Below are 16,436 nucleotides of genomic sequence, written 5' to 3'. Positions count from 1 at the left end.
AAAAGGTCCATGACCAAGTAATTTATTGCTAGCTCACTCGAGCAGATGTAACTTCGATGGACTGCTCACGCGCTCCCTGCAGTCATCCCGGGTCGTATCTGCAACAGGCCAGTTTTAGATACCAGCGACTCACAACGCATAAACACAGTCGCTTCTACACTGAAGAGCCAAGGAAACTGGTACGCCTGCCTAATATCGTGTAGCACTCCCGTAGCACGCAGAAGTGCCGCAATATGACGTGGTATGGACTCGATTCATGTCTGAAATACTGCTGGAGGGAGCTGACACCATGAATCCGAACTTTCCATAAATCTGTAAGAGTGCGAGGAGATGGAGATCTCTTCTGAATAGCATGTTGCAAGGCATCCCAGATATGCTCAATAATGTTCATGTCTGCGGAGTTTGGTGGCCAGCGTAAGTGTTTAAACTCAGAAGAGTGTTCTGGAGCTACTTTGTAGCAATTATGGACGTGTGGGCTGTCGCATTCTCCTGCTGGAATTGCCCAAGTCCGTCGCAATGCACAATGGACATGAATGGATGCAGGTGATCAGACAGGATGCTTACGTACGTGTCACCTGTCAGAGTCGTATCTAGACCGTATCATGGGTCCCATATCACTCCAACTGCACACTTCCCACACCATTATAGAGCCTTCACCAGCTTGGACAGTCTCCTGCCGACATGCAGGGTCCATGGATTCATGAGGTCGTCTCCATGCCCGTACACATCCGTCCGCTAGATACAATTTGAAACGAGACCCGTGGGACGAGCTAGCATGTTTCCAGTCATCAACAGTCCAATGTCGGCGTTGACGGGTCCAAGCGAGGCTGAAAGCTTTATGCCTGGCAGTCATCAAGGGGCTTTGGCTCCGATAGCCCATACCGATGATGTTTTGTTGAATGGTTCGCACGCTGACACTTGTTGCTGGTCCACTATTGAAATCTGCTGCAGTTTCGGGAAGGGTTGCATTTCTGTCACGTTGAACGATTCTCTTCAGTCGTCTTTGTTCCCGTTCTTGCAGGATCATTTTCCGGCCGCAGCGATGTCGAAGATTTGGTGTTTCACCGGACTTCTGATACTCACTCTACACTCGTGATACGGTCGTACGGAAAAATCCCCACTTCATCGCTATCTCGGGAATGTGTCCCACAGGTCGTGCGCCAACTGTAACACCACGCTCAAACTCACTCACATCTTGATAACCTGCCGTTGTATCAGCAGTAACCGACCTAACAACTGTGCCAGACACTTGTTGTCCTATGTAGGTGTTGCCGCCCGCAGCGCGGTATTCTGCCTGTCTACATATCTGTGTATTTGAATACACATGCCTATACCAGTTTCTTTGGCGCATCAGTGAAAATCGCACCGTTTCCACATTACGGCAACGACAGCCAATAGAGCTGTTTTCCCCGTCCCCCTGACACGCTTTACCTCACATTGCTAGTGCTGCTACCTTCCGTCTATGAGTAGTTATTTCACGTTGACGCCGAACATAGGTGGTGGTAACATTAATGTGACTGGACTGTGTATAAAAAGATACAAGATCCGATTTCTGTGTGTGAGTCAGCGCTCGCTCTTACATGTTTAAGGAAGTAACTAATGTGGTTTGCTGTTCAGTTTTGTATTCTGTTGAGCTTATTCGTTCTGTCTGGCATTAGTAATGCCGAATTGTGCTGTGGTTGTGTGTGAAATTAGAAGGCTAAAGGTACTAATGTTATCCGTAGTAAGTTTCCGAAAGATCCTGAAACGTGTGCTAGTGGATTTAACTTTGTAGATGAAGAGATATATTGATATTAAAGATGCTACCATACATTTTTTTTAAAAAAAGGACGATTATATACGGGATCTCCTAGCCGAGTTACTCAAACTTCAACCAAATAAGATGTTAAAGGCAACTGCAGTTTCTAAAATTGCACCTTATTAGTGATGGACGAACCGAAAATTGAGGACTGCAAATTTCGCTTTTCCAAAGAATTTTTGTTGTTCTCGAGAACCGATGTCGATTCTCTGTTTTCAGTTCTCGCTTTGTAGTGTCATAAAATTGTTGACAGAAATGTTTATACTCTCACCGGTGGCGCTATCACAGATAGGAGGCGTATGCCGAAACTAAGTTGCGATCGGTCGCGAAATGGCAACCACTGTGAAAATCCGATGAAGTTTTGCACAGACGTGTTGGACAGTGCCTCTAGTACGCATGTCGATCGCGTCACATCGCTCTTTGCAGTTCTGGCCGCACAGTGAGCACATAAAGATGCTCAGAACAATAGTGTCTCCCGCCAAGTACGAGGGCCTGGTGAGAAGTTTCGCCTGAAGGTATGCAGCCCACATCACGTATCTGTCGTGCGTTTTCTTCTTCAAGACAATTCTCAGCCGCATTCTGTAGGGACAATGAAGATGTTCCTGCAGCGTTTTCAATTGGAGGTGTTTGATCGTCCACAATACATCCCGTAATTGGCTCGCTCTGAGTTTCATCTCTGTGCACATGAACCACTGTCTATGAAGACAACATTTTGGTACAGACAACGAGCTGCAGGCCAGCGCAGAGAATTGGCGGAAAGTACAGGCGGCTGCCTTCTATGACGGTATTGGATGGTTGGTACAACGCTACAACAAACGTCTAAGTCGGAACGACGACTATGTATGTAGGTAAGTTGCTGGAAGTTGTAGCTAACTGTTGCAAATAAAACATTTTTGATTTTTGCAGTGGTTTCCATTTCGCGACCGATCGGACCTTACTATCCGAATATGCCTCTTAGTTGGCACTTAGCCACACTTAGTGCTGAGTTACTAAATTTAATACTTAAACTCAAGACTGTCTTGTAGCGTGATATACCTTGCTATGTCATTTTAATTATCGCATCAACTTTTTTATCTGCCCTCATTTTTTTCTTCTGATCATTCTTTTTTCATTTGGAATATTTATCGATGTGATTTTTTTACGTACTGTATTAATTTCGATTTAATTTTTTCCCTTCTATCATTTAATATTTTCGTCTTCTTGTTGCATTAACCTATACTACTATATGAAGACAGATCGTTGTTTAAAGTTGTTACCAAAAATCTCGAAAAGTTCTTGACCGATTTTCTACAAATACTTACACGGGAGTAAAAAACATTGGGACATACGTGAGCCATATAATTTTAGTACGTATGGTATATAAATGTTTATATCACACGTAAATGTTGTTAGCTACAGTCTCGAAATCTTCATGACAAATTTCCTTCTAATTTTAACACGATACTCCAATATCATTCAGATGAATATACGCTATGTATTGTTTCAGGAAGTCGTTTCTGAAAGTATTTCTATGGAGTGTAGCCATGTATGGAAGTGAAACATGGACGATAACTAGCTTGGACAAGAAGAGAATAGAAGCTTTCGAAATGTGGTGCTACAGAAGAATGCTGAAGATAAGGTGGGTAGATCACATAACTAATGAGGAGGTATTGAACAGGATTGGGGAGAAGAGAAGTTTGTGGCACAACTTGACTAGAAGAAGGGATCGGTTGGTAGGACATGTTTTGAGGCATCAAGGGATCACAAATTTAGCATTGGAGGGCACCGTGGAGGGTAAAAATCGTAGAGGGAGACCAAGAGATGAATACACTAAGCAGATTCAGAAGGATGTAGGTTGCAGTAGGTACTGGGAGATGAAGAAGCTTGCACAGGATAGAGTAGCATGGAGAGCTGCATCAAACCAGTCTCAGGACTGAAGACCACAACAACAACAAATTGTTTCAACAACAATGTGCACGTTTCTGTTGAAAATGAATGCGAGAAAGAAAATGCTGACCTGTGAAGTGTCGTTATCTTTCGCAAGCAGTTTTGACTGCGATAGCGGGGCATTTAAACCTTGAGTCAAATTTTCTCCTTATCTGTACATATTATGAACTGAATTTGTTAAATTATTAATGTTGCCATAACTTTCTCTTTTACTGGTTCATAGAAATGACAGACCAATAATAAGCACCATGTAAAATTTGTGGCGTTGTTTTTCTTTAATTATTTCGAATGGAATATCCGTTTTTATTGAAATATGTCTTTACTTTTTAATGGAAATTTGAAACTAATTGATTTTGCACTGACAAAACCAAGAATATTCTTTCAAAAAATTCATATGATGAATTTAGACAGTAAGCAAAATATAACATTTACCAAGAAAATTTACATAACAATAGTTACAATTTCAATAATGAATTAATCTATTGGTCGTTATTTATTGTCCGATCTGTTCACTAATGTCGTTCTGCGATGTATTGATATGTAAGCTGTCTCCTTTGATCAGAAATAATATCATTCAAAGACGATACCAAATATTTCTTTTAAAAAATAAAGTTTATTTAAAAACCAAAAGTTATAGCGCTACTGACTTATATATGGATTTATACCCAGTTACCAGTGAAAAACTGGCGAGATGTGAGTAGTACTTGCGTATTGAACGGTTCTGTGCAAACATAATTCCGTATGTAGACAGTTCGTCCATCCCAGGAATCGAGAATCTCGATGAAGTTTGCCTGTTATCGATATTGATCCGTTCCAGGGAATCCTAGATGCTGGCCGCAGTGACCGAGCGGTTCTAGGCGCTTCAGTCCGGAACCGCGCAGCTGCTACGGTCGCAGGTTCGAATCCTGCCTCGGGCATGGATGTGTGTGATGTCCTTAGGTTGGTTAGGTTTAAGTAGTTCTAAGTCTAGGGAACTGATGACCTCAGATATTAAGCCCCATAGTGCTTAGAACCATTTGAACCATTTGAATCCTAGACTTTCAGGAATGTTTTAATTTAAAGTCTGAAGTCAGATAACAAATGACAAAAGAATGTTTTTCATCTACATCTACATCTACATTTATACTCCGCAAGCCACCCAACGGTGTGTGGCGGAGGGCACTTTATGTGCCACTGTCATTACCTCCCTTTCCTGTTCGCGTACGGTTCGCGGGAAGAACGACTGCCGGAAAGCCTCCGTGCGCACTCGAATCTCTCTAATTTTACATTCATGTTCTCCTCGGGAGGTGTTAAGTAGGGAGAAGCAATATATTCGATACCTCATCCAGAAACGCTCCCTCTCGAAACCTGGACAGCAAGCTACACCGCGATGCAGAGCTCCTCTCTTGCAGAGTCTGCCACTTGTAACGCTATCACGCTTACCAAATAACCCTGCGACGAAACGCGTCGCTCTTCTTTGGATTTTCTCTATCTCCTTCGTCAATCCGACCTGGTACGGATCCCACACTGATGAGCAATACTCAAGCATAGGTCGAACGAGTGTTTTGTAAGCCACCTCTTTTGTTGATGGCCTGCATTTTCTAAGGACTCTCCCAATGAATCTCAACCTGGTACCTGCCTTACCAACAATTAATTTTATATGATCATTCCACTTCAAATCGTTTCGCACGCATACTCCCAGATATTTTACAGAAGTAACTGCTAACATTGTTCCACTATCATGTAATCATACAATAAAGGATCTTTCTTTCTATGTATTCGCAATACATTACATTTGTCTATGTTAAGGGTCAGTTGCCACTCCCTGCACCAAGTGCTTATCCGCTGCAGATCTTCCTGCATTTCGCTACAATTTTCTAATGATGCAACTTCTCTGTATACTACAGCACTATCCACGAAAAGCCGCATGTAAGTTCCGACTATCTACTAGGTCATATATATATATATATATATATATATATATATATATATATATATATATATATATATATATATATAGTGAAAAGCAATGGTCCCATAACACTCCCCTGTGGCATGCCACAGGTTACTTTAACGTCTGTAGACGTCTCTGCATTGAGAACAACATGCTGTGTTCTGTTTGCTAAAAACTCTTCAATCCAGCCACACAGCTGGTCTGATATTCCGTAGGCTCTTACTTTGTTTATCGAGTGACAGTGCGGAACTGTATCGAACGCCTTCCGGAAGTCAAAGAAAATAGCATCTACCTGTGAGCCTGTATCTAATATTTTCTGGGTCTCATGAACAAATAAAGCGAGTTGGGTCTCACACGATCGCTGTTTCCGGAATCCATGTTGATTCCTACAGAGTAGATTCTGGGTTTCCAGAAATGACATGATACGGGAGCAAAAAACATCCGTGGGATATAATTATAAATGAATCACTTTCAGATTTTTTCCTTTACTTGTACTGTAGAACCTTCCTTCTTGCCAAATTTCATGACTCGGCGTCAAGGGGAAGTACACACTATGATTTTAATGAATTAATTTGTATCAAAATATGTGACATAAATGACAGTACCTTTTGATTCCATCGACTTTGAAGCTTTACTTTTTTACATCGCCAAGGATCCACAGACCTTAAGGAGGAGTCTTAGGAGATGGACAGACAGGGATATAGTCTGATAAAAAATGACAAAACAATTTTTTTTCGTATGATTTACTTACAAAGTAACCATTTTCGGATTTTTACTTCGGTTTTACTGTGAAGCCTTGCTTCCTGCCAAATATTATGATTCTACGTCAACGGGAAATGACTGCGGCAGTCAAAATATGTGACATAAAAGGCCGTGTCTTTTGACTGCATTGACTTAGAATGTAATGTTTACTATACCCGCCGAAGGATCTTTGACCTTAGTATGTGACACAACATGATACGTCAACCCGTTCCTGAAAAAAAGGGATTTGAAAAGTCGGACAGATAGACAGATGGACAACAAAGTGATCCGTATTTAAAATAAAAATATTTGTTATAATAGAGACCAAACAAATACCGAAACATACCGATTATTCAGAACTAAAATACCGGAGTCTTATTCCATTCCATGGTGGGACTGAATGGTACAGCAACCGGTTTCCATAATTCTATTAAGAGAAGGTCTCGGTTTCTAAGTTATTTTTAATACAGTTAACGCTTGTCTCCTGGTTTAGGGTTCTTGAAATTTTCTGAAAGAAAAGGAAAACCAACGACGCAATTATATAAAATTACATGTTACGGAATATTATTTTAATCTGCGATAAAAATTTTTTAACTATTTTAAAAAATTTAAAAAAGCAAATTAGCACTCACGAAAGACTATCAGAGCATTGCATATCACCGGCTGGTAGGGATGTTAGTGAAAACGATGGTGACCAACGATCTAAAGGAACAAGCTTAGAACAAGACACACTGGGACAAAACGAAGTGTATAAACTTGGAAGGATAATAACGGGGATAAATGTATGAGTTGTCTTCCTTTTGATGGTTCTTTATCGTCGTTTTCACAAACCGCCCTATCAGCGGCTGTTATGCAAAACTTTGACACACCTTTCGTAGTGTTAATTCGCTTTTTTAAAGTTTTTTAAAATCATTTTTAAAAGTTTAGGGCAGCTAAGAACCATGCCCCTTATCTGGCAACTTTGTATAATTACATCTAGGCGCTCCAGTCCGGAGCTGCGCTGCTGCTACGGTCACAGGTTCGAATCCTGCCTCGGGCATGGGAGCGTGTGATGTCCTTAGGTTAGTTAGGTTTAAGTAGTTCTAAGTTCTAGGGGACTAATGACCACAGCAGTTGAGTCCCATAGTGCTCAGAGCCATTTTTTTTAATTACATCTTTCTTTCTCTCTTAGATAACACGAGGAAGCATTAACGAGACGAAACGCGTGATTTGTATTAAAAATAACTTTGCAACCTGTACAATACCGGTATCGGTTTTCACCGGGAGGTTTCTCCCATTCTTTCAAGGAGAGGTCCCCAGCAGTGCGATCAACGTTTTGAAACTACCTATAGAGTGATGCAGATTAAGATCCCAGGTTATAACACACTGCAGCCATTCACCCTTGTGGCTTGCGAGTAATTGACGAAAACAAATATGTATCGCAATTTTGTGTGACACTTGGTAACGTTAAAAAATTGCATTATGCAGTATGGACATCTGGTGTAATGGATAGGAAATCAGCTTGGCATGTAGGATGTGGTGGATATGAATCGTGTCAAGTGTAGTGATTTTTTTTAATTTTTAAATCTGCACATAAATGACTCTGATCATCATTTTTATTCAATTAATTGATTTAAATATAATTTTTAATTCAGTTCCTTTGTCGCATAATTTTAATCACAGCGTCAAGTTCTTCATTTGCTCTCATTTTTCTTCCTATCGTCCTTTCTCTACTTGAAATCTATGTTCATGTGTTTTAATTAATTTCATGTAATAAATCCTATTTAATTTCTTTTGTTTTCCACCATGTTTTATCGTGCACAGTATTGCGTTCATTACCTATATCTATTCCTCATTTTGTTTGAATTTCGCTTTACTTATAAACCCGACTTTCATTTAAATTTATATGACGACTACCATGCAAGGAAAAAGCACATCCGGTAACAAAAATACGTTTTTCACACCATTGGACAGATATAAATACATAATTTCGTCTTTCGTTTTGTAACTGATAGATAGGAATTTTCAAATAATTGAATATTACAATATATGATGCTGAGGGAATTAGATTATGAAATGAGACACTTGAAGTAGTAAAGGAGTTTTGCTATTTGGGGAGCAAAATAACTGATGATGGTCGAAGTAGAGAGGATATAAAATGTAGACTGGCAACGGCAAGGAAAGCGTTTCTGAAGAAGAGAAATTTGTTAGCATCGAGTATAGATTTAAGTGTCAGGAAGTCGTTTCTGAGAGTATTTGTATGGAGTGTAGCCATGTATGGAAGTGAAACGTGGACGATAAATAGTTTGGACAAGAAGAGAATAGAAGCTTTCGAAATGTGGTGCTACAGAAGAATGCTGAAGATTAGATGGGTAGATCACATAACTAATGAGGAGGTATTGAATAGAATTGGGGAGAAGAGGAGTTTGTGGCACAACTTGAAAAGAAGAAGAGACCGGTTGGTAGGACACGTTCTGAGGCATCAATGGATTACAAATTCAGCATTGGAGGGCAGTGTGGAGGTTAAAAATCGTAGAGGGAGACCAAGAGATGAATACACTAAGCAGATTCAGAAGAATGTAGGTTCCAGTAAGTACTGGGAGATGAAGAAGCTTGCACAGGATAGAGTAGCATGGAGAGCTGCATCAAACCAGTCTCAGGACTGAAGACCACAACAACAACAACAATATATAAATATAATTTCATTTACAGTCACAAAAATTCAGATTTTGATATAAATGAAAAAGTTCGTACAGTGATTCAAATAACGTGACAAACGAATAGAAACAAAAAAATGCTTTTAAAACCAATTAATTGAATGAAAATGATGATCCAAGTAACTTCTATAAAGATTTAAAAATAACAAAAAATGTGCACCAGACGAGATTCACACCCAGAACGTTTGCACGCGAAGGGCTTAAGCTATTACCGTGTCTGTTATACCACGCAGCCAGACTGTACGATGCAACTTTTAACGCTGTTGAGTATCAAACAAAATGCTGAGTTTTTTTCCATAAGTTGGCCCCCTAGGGCGAATGGCTGCAGTGTGTGACACTTGAGATCTTCTACATCTACATACATACTCCGCAATCCTCCATACGGTGGGTGGCGGAGGGTACCTCGTACCACAACTAGCATCTTCTCTCCCTGTTGCACTCCCAAACAGAACGAGGGAAAAATGACTGCCTATATGCCTCTGTACGAGCCCTAATCTCTCTTATCTTTGTGGTCTTTCCGCGAAATATAAGTTGGCGAAGTAAAATTGTACTGCAGTTAGCCTCAAATGCTGGTTGTCTAAATTTCCTCAGTAGCGATTCACGAAAAGAACGCCTCCTTTCCTGTAGAGATTTCCACCCGAGTTCCTGAAGCATTTCCGTAACACTCGTGTGATGATCAAACCTACCGGTAACAAATGTAGCAGCCCGTCTCTGAATTGCTTCTATGTCCTCCCTCAATCCGACCTGATAGGGATCCCAAACGCTCGAGCAGTACTCAAGAATAGGTCGTATTAGTGTTTTATAAGCGGTCTCCTTTACAGATGAACCAAATCTTCCCAAAATTGTTCCAGTGAACCGAAGACGACTATCCGCTTCCCCGCAACTGCCATTAGATGCGTGTCCCACTTCATATCGCTCTGCAATGTTACGCCCAAATATTTAATCGACGTGACTGAGTCAAGCGCTACACCGCTAATGGAGTATTCAAACATTACAGGATTCTTTTTTCTATTCATATGCATTAATTTACATTTATGTATATTTAGAGTTAGCTGCCATTCTTTACACCAATCACAAATCCTGTCCACGTCACCTTGTATCCTCCTACAGTCACTGGACGACGACACCTTCCCGTACACCACAGCATCATCAGCAAACAGCCGCACATTGCTATCCACCCTATCCAAAAGATCATTTACGTAGATGGAAAACAACAGCGGACCTACCACACTTCCCTGGGACACTCCAGATGATACCCTCACCTCCGATGAACACTCACCATCGAGGACAACGTACTGGGTTCTATTACTTAAGATGTCTTCGAGCCACTCACATATTCGGGAACCAATCCCATATGCTCGTACCTTAGTTAGGAGTCTGCAATGGGGCACCGAGTCAAACGCTTTCCGGAAGTCAAGGAATATGGCATCCGTCTGATACCCTTCATCCACGGTTTGCAAGATATCATGTGAAAAAATGGCGAGTTGCGTTTTGCAGGGGCGATGCTTTCCAAAGCCGCACTGATGCATGGACAGCAACTTCTCTGTCTAAAGGAAATTCATTATATTCGAACTGAGATAACTTAGATAACCGTATGGATAGTTTTAAAAGTCGATCGCTCCTCTGGGGACCTCTCCTCTTTAGTTCGCAGTACGCCAGGCTACTGCCACGTGAAACGGGGTGTACCGCGGCAACTTCCCGTTGGACCCGAGCCATTTGCCACTGTGGATGAAAGCAGAGCAACGGCTGCGGCCCTACCTAGCAGGATGGTCTTGACGTCCTGCGACTTGAGCCTCAGGTAGTCTCGGCGGTTCTTCTCGAGCAGGCGTTCCACGTCCCTGCGCTCCAGGTAGATGCGCAGCGGGCTGCAGCAGGCGGGATGGTCCATGTCGGCGCCTCCGGCGAAAACTGCTGGCCCGTCTCTTCCATCGTGGCGCCTCCTGCCCTGTCCTGGTCGAGCGACAAACCGCTTCCTGCAGCAGCCTACACTCCCCACTACATCCTACACATAAACGTCCAGCTTCCTAAAGCGATTTTCGCTCCCGCGCTTACACGTCGAGCCAATACCGTAGCAGTGGTATACAAGTACTAAACTTTTCGACGTCTTCAGGGTGATTCTCGAAGATAAGCTAATATTTTAATATTTCTGCAACTACAGAAAAAAGTTCATATAAACATACGCTACTGGCCATTAAAATTGCTACACCACGACGTGCTACAGACGCGAAATTTAACCGACAGGAAGAAGATGCTGTGATATGCAAATGATTATCTTTTCAGAGCATTCACACAAGGACAGCATTCAGGCGCCGGTGGCGACACCTACAACGTGCTGACATGAGGAAAGTTTCCAACCGATTTCTCATAGACAAACAGCAGTTGACCGGCGTTGCCTGGTGAAACGTTGTTGTGATGCCTCGTGTAAGGAGGAGAAATGCGTACCGTCACGTTTCAGGCTTTGATAAAAGTCGGATTGTAGCCTATCGCGATTGCGGTTTATCGTATCGCGACATTGCTGCTCGCGTTGGTCGAGATCCAAACACTGTTAGCAGAATATTGAATCTGTGGGTTCAGGAGGGTAATACGGAACGCCGTGCTGGATCCCAACGGCCTCGTATCACTAGCAGTCGAGATGACAGGCATCTTATCCGCATGGCTGTAACGGATCGTGCAGCCACGTCTCGATCCCTGAGTCGACAGATGGGGACGTTTGCAAGACAACAACCATCTGCACGAACACTTTTTTTTTTTTTCACTAGCTGCTTATATTTTATGACCCACCGTCTAATTTCTTATGGTGGGCCGTATGTTAGCACTTAGCCGCTGTGACTGGGTCCGGGGTCCGGAGTGACTGAAAGTAATCTGTTTAGATCCATTTGATATCTTTTTTTTGTGCAGCATTAGAAAAACTTGTAACTACACGAAATCAAGTAAGATATTAATAAACAAAATGATTTAAATATTTAGAAAGAAGGATGGAAGAGAATTGAATAGAGAAGAGATAGGTATAATATTGCCCGTCACCTGGTTGTGGGCGGCGGCCCGGGTCTTGGGATGACCCTCAAGACGCTGGCCGTCGCTCACCATGCCTTTAACATCTACTATCCTAAAAACTAAACTCGAAGAGATTAGGGTACGTTAAAGCTAGAAACTAAGACTAAGACCTCCATGTCCAGCCTGCTAAACTATTTACGATATACAATACAGAGGTAACTGATTTTGTGCTTGGCTCAAAGTTGCTAATGAAAGGATACTTGTGGTAGTGGTAATAAGGTAATGACGCTAACGGTTTGTGTTGAGCCTACAAGGCTCCTAGTAGAGTACATCAGGCGCAAGCACCTCCCGGCCCCGCCGACAACACGACCTGAACGGTGGTTTTCCCCGATCTACCATAGGTATCCGTCGGGTTGGGCTCAAAAGAGAGGAACCACAATTAAGATCCTTCCATCCAGGACGTGCGCCGCCTCTTACTAGGGGGGCGTAGGTCCCTTGAAGAGATGCCTAACTTTAAGCTTCAGATCAGAAGTTGTTAGTGTAGTGGAGGTTGAGGTATAGGCTGTGTAGGTTGCTTGTACAAACAGTTCACGCTGAGCCAATGAAACTTACAATGATACGTGGTGTGGCAGTTAGCACCTTCCGGCACCGTCAGCAACACAGCCTGAACGGTGGTTTTCCTCGATCTACCATAGGTATCCGTCGGGTTGGGCTCAAAAGAGAGGAACCACAATTAAGATCCTTCCATCCAGACTGTGCGCTGCCTCTTAACGGAAGGCGTAGGTCCCCTGAAGAGGGACCCAGCTTTAAGCTCTTATTAGACATGGAGATGCTGTTAACTATTTACATATAAGGTGCAATCTGTTTTTAGGATTGTGTGTGACTTGTGCACCTCTTGTCGGTTGTTCCACTCTGTTCTTTGAATTTGACTTGGTTGACACTATGGATCATCCGCGCTGGACGCTTCAATATCTGTGTTGGTGCCCTGGTCTGTATCTGTTTCTTCTTCATCACCCGTGGTACTAATCACATCTGTGTCCCCCTGGGCATCGTGACGTCTGTTTGGACCGACTTGCCTTCGGTAGGGCCTGTTGGGCAAGTATTATATTTGTTGGGTCTTCGAGATTTCGTCCGTTAGTTTGTTGAGGTCAGTCCACCTTTCCGGGTCGCGTATTATGGCATGTAGTTCGTTCTGTGTGTTCAGGCGATTTATGTGTACTGTGTGTCTTCGTGCGTTGTCCACAGAAGAAGACAGTATGTTCAGGGGAACGTTCTTCCCCGCATGTGCATCTATTAGTCTGCTGCAGACTCACGCGGTACAGGTGCGTGGGATAAGGGCCATTTCCTGTGATGAAATGTACCATACCGCGGCTGGGATCAATATGTTTTAGTTTTAGTCTTTCCCGGATGTCAGGGAAGAAGTTGTATGCACGGTTGTTTGCTGAAACTACGACGAGTAGATCATCAGCATAAGCGACAACTCCATCAAGATGTGCTGCGGGCGCACACCCGCATGAGCAGGTATAGTAGGCTGTCTGGGTCTGTTGGAATATTCTCCGTTTTGAGAATCAGTCTATCGGTTTGCTCCGATGTACGGAAACAAACAGATTGGCCGTACGGGTGTAGGGTGCGGATGAGCATCCGCTGTGTCGGTTCTGTAACTATGTCCCAGAAGATGGGGCCGCAGATCGACCCTTGTGGACAGCCTTTTGTAATTCGTTTAATCACTTTCTGGTTGTCCATTTGCCAAACGACCGTTCTGTCTCTGCAATAGTCCATGAAACTATTATACAGAGACTCCGGTACCTGCGGTTGTCTGAGCCTCTTGAACAAGGCCGGCCACCAGAGGTTGTCGAGAGCACCTGAGATGTCTATCATAATTGCAAGTGTGTATTTGGAGGGTGTGTCGTGTACTATTTGGAGTGCTCAATTAATTGCGTCGTCTATAGATTTCCCTTCCCTGAAGCCGTATTGGTGTGGTGTCAGTCCCCGTAGCGTTCGGTGTGCTTGTAGTCTTTTGCAGAGTAGTTTTTCTTGTACTTTACCGAGTGTATTGATAAGGCAAATTGGTCTGTATGACTTGGGGTCTGATGGGTCTTTGTCTGGAGCCTTTTTGATGATAACCGCCTTCGAGGTCTTCCACACTGCAGGCACACGGCCCAGCCTTAATGCACCGTTGAACAACGTTGTGAGAAACGGGGTGATCTGCGGTGCAATTTGTTTCAGTACCTCAGAGTGGATACCATCCGGTCCAGGCGGCTTTTTGTTTTTGAGTTCTGAGATCGCTGTCGCCACTTCTTCCTGCGCAAATGGACAGGTGACGGTTGGTGTGGTGTATACTGTGTCTACTTCGCGTCTCAGTGCTGCATGTTGTGGTGTGTCTGTGTCTGCGATGTCGTCGGGCAGGAGTTTGCTCAGCAGGAACTCCGCTGTGCGTCTCCAGCCCTTAGTCATCTCACCATCCTCCTGTCGCAGCGTTCGCAGAACCAGTGGGCTCTTAATTTTCTCTGTCACGATTTTGTATGGTTCCCCCCAAATGTTTAGTTGTGTTTGTGCTGCTAAATGGCCGTTCCAATTGTCTTTCCTGGTCTTATTCAGCTGAAGTTTATATTTGTCCTTGGCAAGCCGGTAGTCGTGTAGTCGTAATTTGTCTTTCTCTATCTGAAATTGCTCGTTGGTAAAGCTTACGTTTACGTTTACGTTTTGAGTCTTGTTTGAGTCGTGTTAATTGTGTAGTCCAGGGAATATTTTGGTGTTTTGTCATTCTTTGTGTGGGTATGCAGGTGTTCTGTGTGTCTGTGATGATATCTGTCAGCATATGTGCTCTGTAATCAACAGTGCCGGTGATGTCTTGCGGTATGCGCTCATGTATTTTTTGTCTGACCCTGTCCCAGTCTGTTTTGTCAAATAATAGTCTTTTTGGTAGTGTTTCTGTGTTGACGTTTGGTGTGCCACTTAAGGTTAGTGTGATGATGTTGTGGTCGCAAGCAGTGATCTGGTCATGTACGGTCCAGTCTGGTACGTGGTGAATGGCGGCATTATTAACGAGGGTGATGTCTATGTTTGATGAATGACCGTTGTGTCCGATGTGAGTCGGGTGATGTCCTTCCTTGTTGAGTACTTGTAGTCTGTTTTCTTGGATGATGTCATTTATTATTCTACCTCTGTCGTCAGTTCTGTCTGAATGCCACAGGGTTGATCTGGCATTTATGTCTGCACAGATGAGAAGTTTTTTGTTGCCAGCGTATTGCGCAACATCTCTGATGAGGTCTGCGTATGGTTTGATGCAATGACAGAATTGGGCGTACAGCGACGCGATGATCCAAGTATCCCCCTTGTGTGTGAGACTTCAACTGTAACTAGGTGCTCGGAACAGAGTTCTGTAATTTTGAGTGGATGTATTTCTTTATTTAGGATTATGACAGATGCCATGCAGCCTGTCCCCTCCGCAACTGTCACCGCACTTGGAGGAAAGTTGGGGATATGCCCTTGTCTAGTGTAGGGCTCCTGTATGCACAGAATGTCACTTTTTAGTTCACGTAGGACCCGTGGGAGCTCCGAATTTACAAGTATACTCCGCATAGCATTAAGCTGTGCTATTAGCAGTTTGGGTGTTTAACTGTGGCGTAGCACTTGCTGCCAGTTTGACTATAATCGAAGTATGTTCTCCCATGAGCCCTTACGTGATCCTTGTAAAGCTTGTCCATGTCGAATGGTTCCTCCCTGCGGGCGCACACCTGCATGAGCAGGTATAGTAGGCTGTCTGGATCTGTTGGAATATTCTCCGTTTTGAGAATCAGTCTATCTGTTTGCTCCGATGTAGGGAAACAAACAGATTGGCCGTACGGGTGTAGGGTGCGGATGAGCATCCGCTGTGCCGTCTCTAAGATGTCTCTTTTTTCTAGCCTACTTAATTTTACATTTATGTCAAGCTTGTCGTAACTAAAACTATCGGTGTCGATGGCGTGTGTTGGCGTCTCTGCAGCCGTGACGTGTCGTGATGGTGTAGTGGCGTTGTTATGCACCTCTGCGGGGGGCGCTGGATTGACTCCCTCGTTGGTTGTTGTGGGGGTTTCCTTGGGCGTCGGCATCGAGGTTGTTGGTTGGGGGGCTGCGAAGGTGTTGGTATCATCAGGGGTATGCACTTTCGTATCACTAGGTTTTGAGGCAGCCTGCGACTGCCGCGATTGGTCGTCACACGCTTTCACTTTCTTGACTCTCTTAGGCTGTTTGGGTTTTCTATGCGGTTTTAGTTTCCTGAAGGCTATGATGATTCGTTTGTTTTTTGTGTGTGTTTCGTTTGCGCAGTCTTGATGTGTATCAGATGTGTTGGTTGTTTGTGCCTCCA

General features: G+C 43.3%; 1 protein-coding gene across 1 annotated transcript in view; it reads right to left on the bottom strand.

Moving 5' to 3' along the window:
- LOC124719054 (guanine nucleotide-binding protein subunit alpha-11-like) overlaps window positions 1-10,983 on the bottom strand; it is a 109,516-nt gene extending 98,533 nt beyond the window's left edge. The window contains exon 1 of the mRNA XM_047244724.1: window positions 10,853-10,983. Coding sequence (XP_047100680.1) covers window positions 10,853-10,982 — 130 coding nt within the window. The 5' untranslated portion in view covers window position 10,983. The remainder of the gene's footprint in view (window positions 1-10,852) is intronic.
- Between the last annotated feature and the right edge of the window lie 5,453 nt (window positions 10,984-16,436).

The sequence above is a fragment of the Schistocerca piceifrons genome, chromosome 10 (genome assembly GCF_021461385.2).
Source record: "Schistocerca piceifrons isolate TAMUIC-IGC-003096 chromosome 10, iqSchPice1.1, whole genome shotgun sequence".
NCBI classification, from domain to species: Eukaryota; Metazoa; Arthropoda; class Insecta; order Orthoptera; family Acrididae; genus Schistocerca; species Schistocerca piceifrons.
Note: the sequence above shows the minus strand (reverse complement) of the source record. Positions and strands in the feature narration are given on the sequence as shown.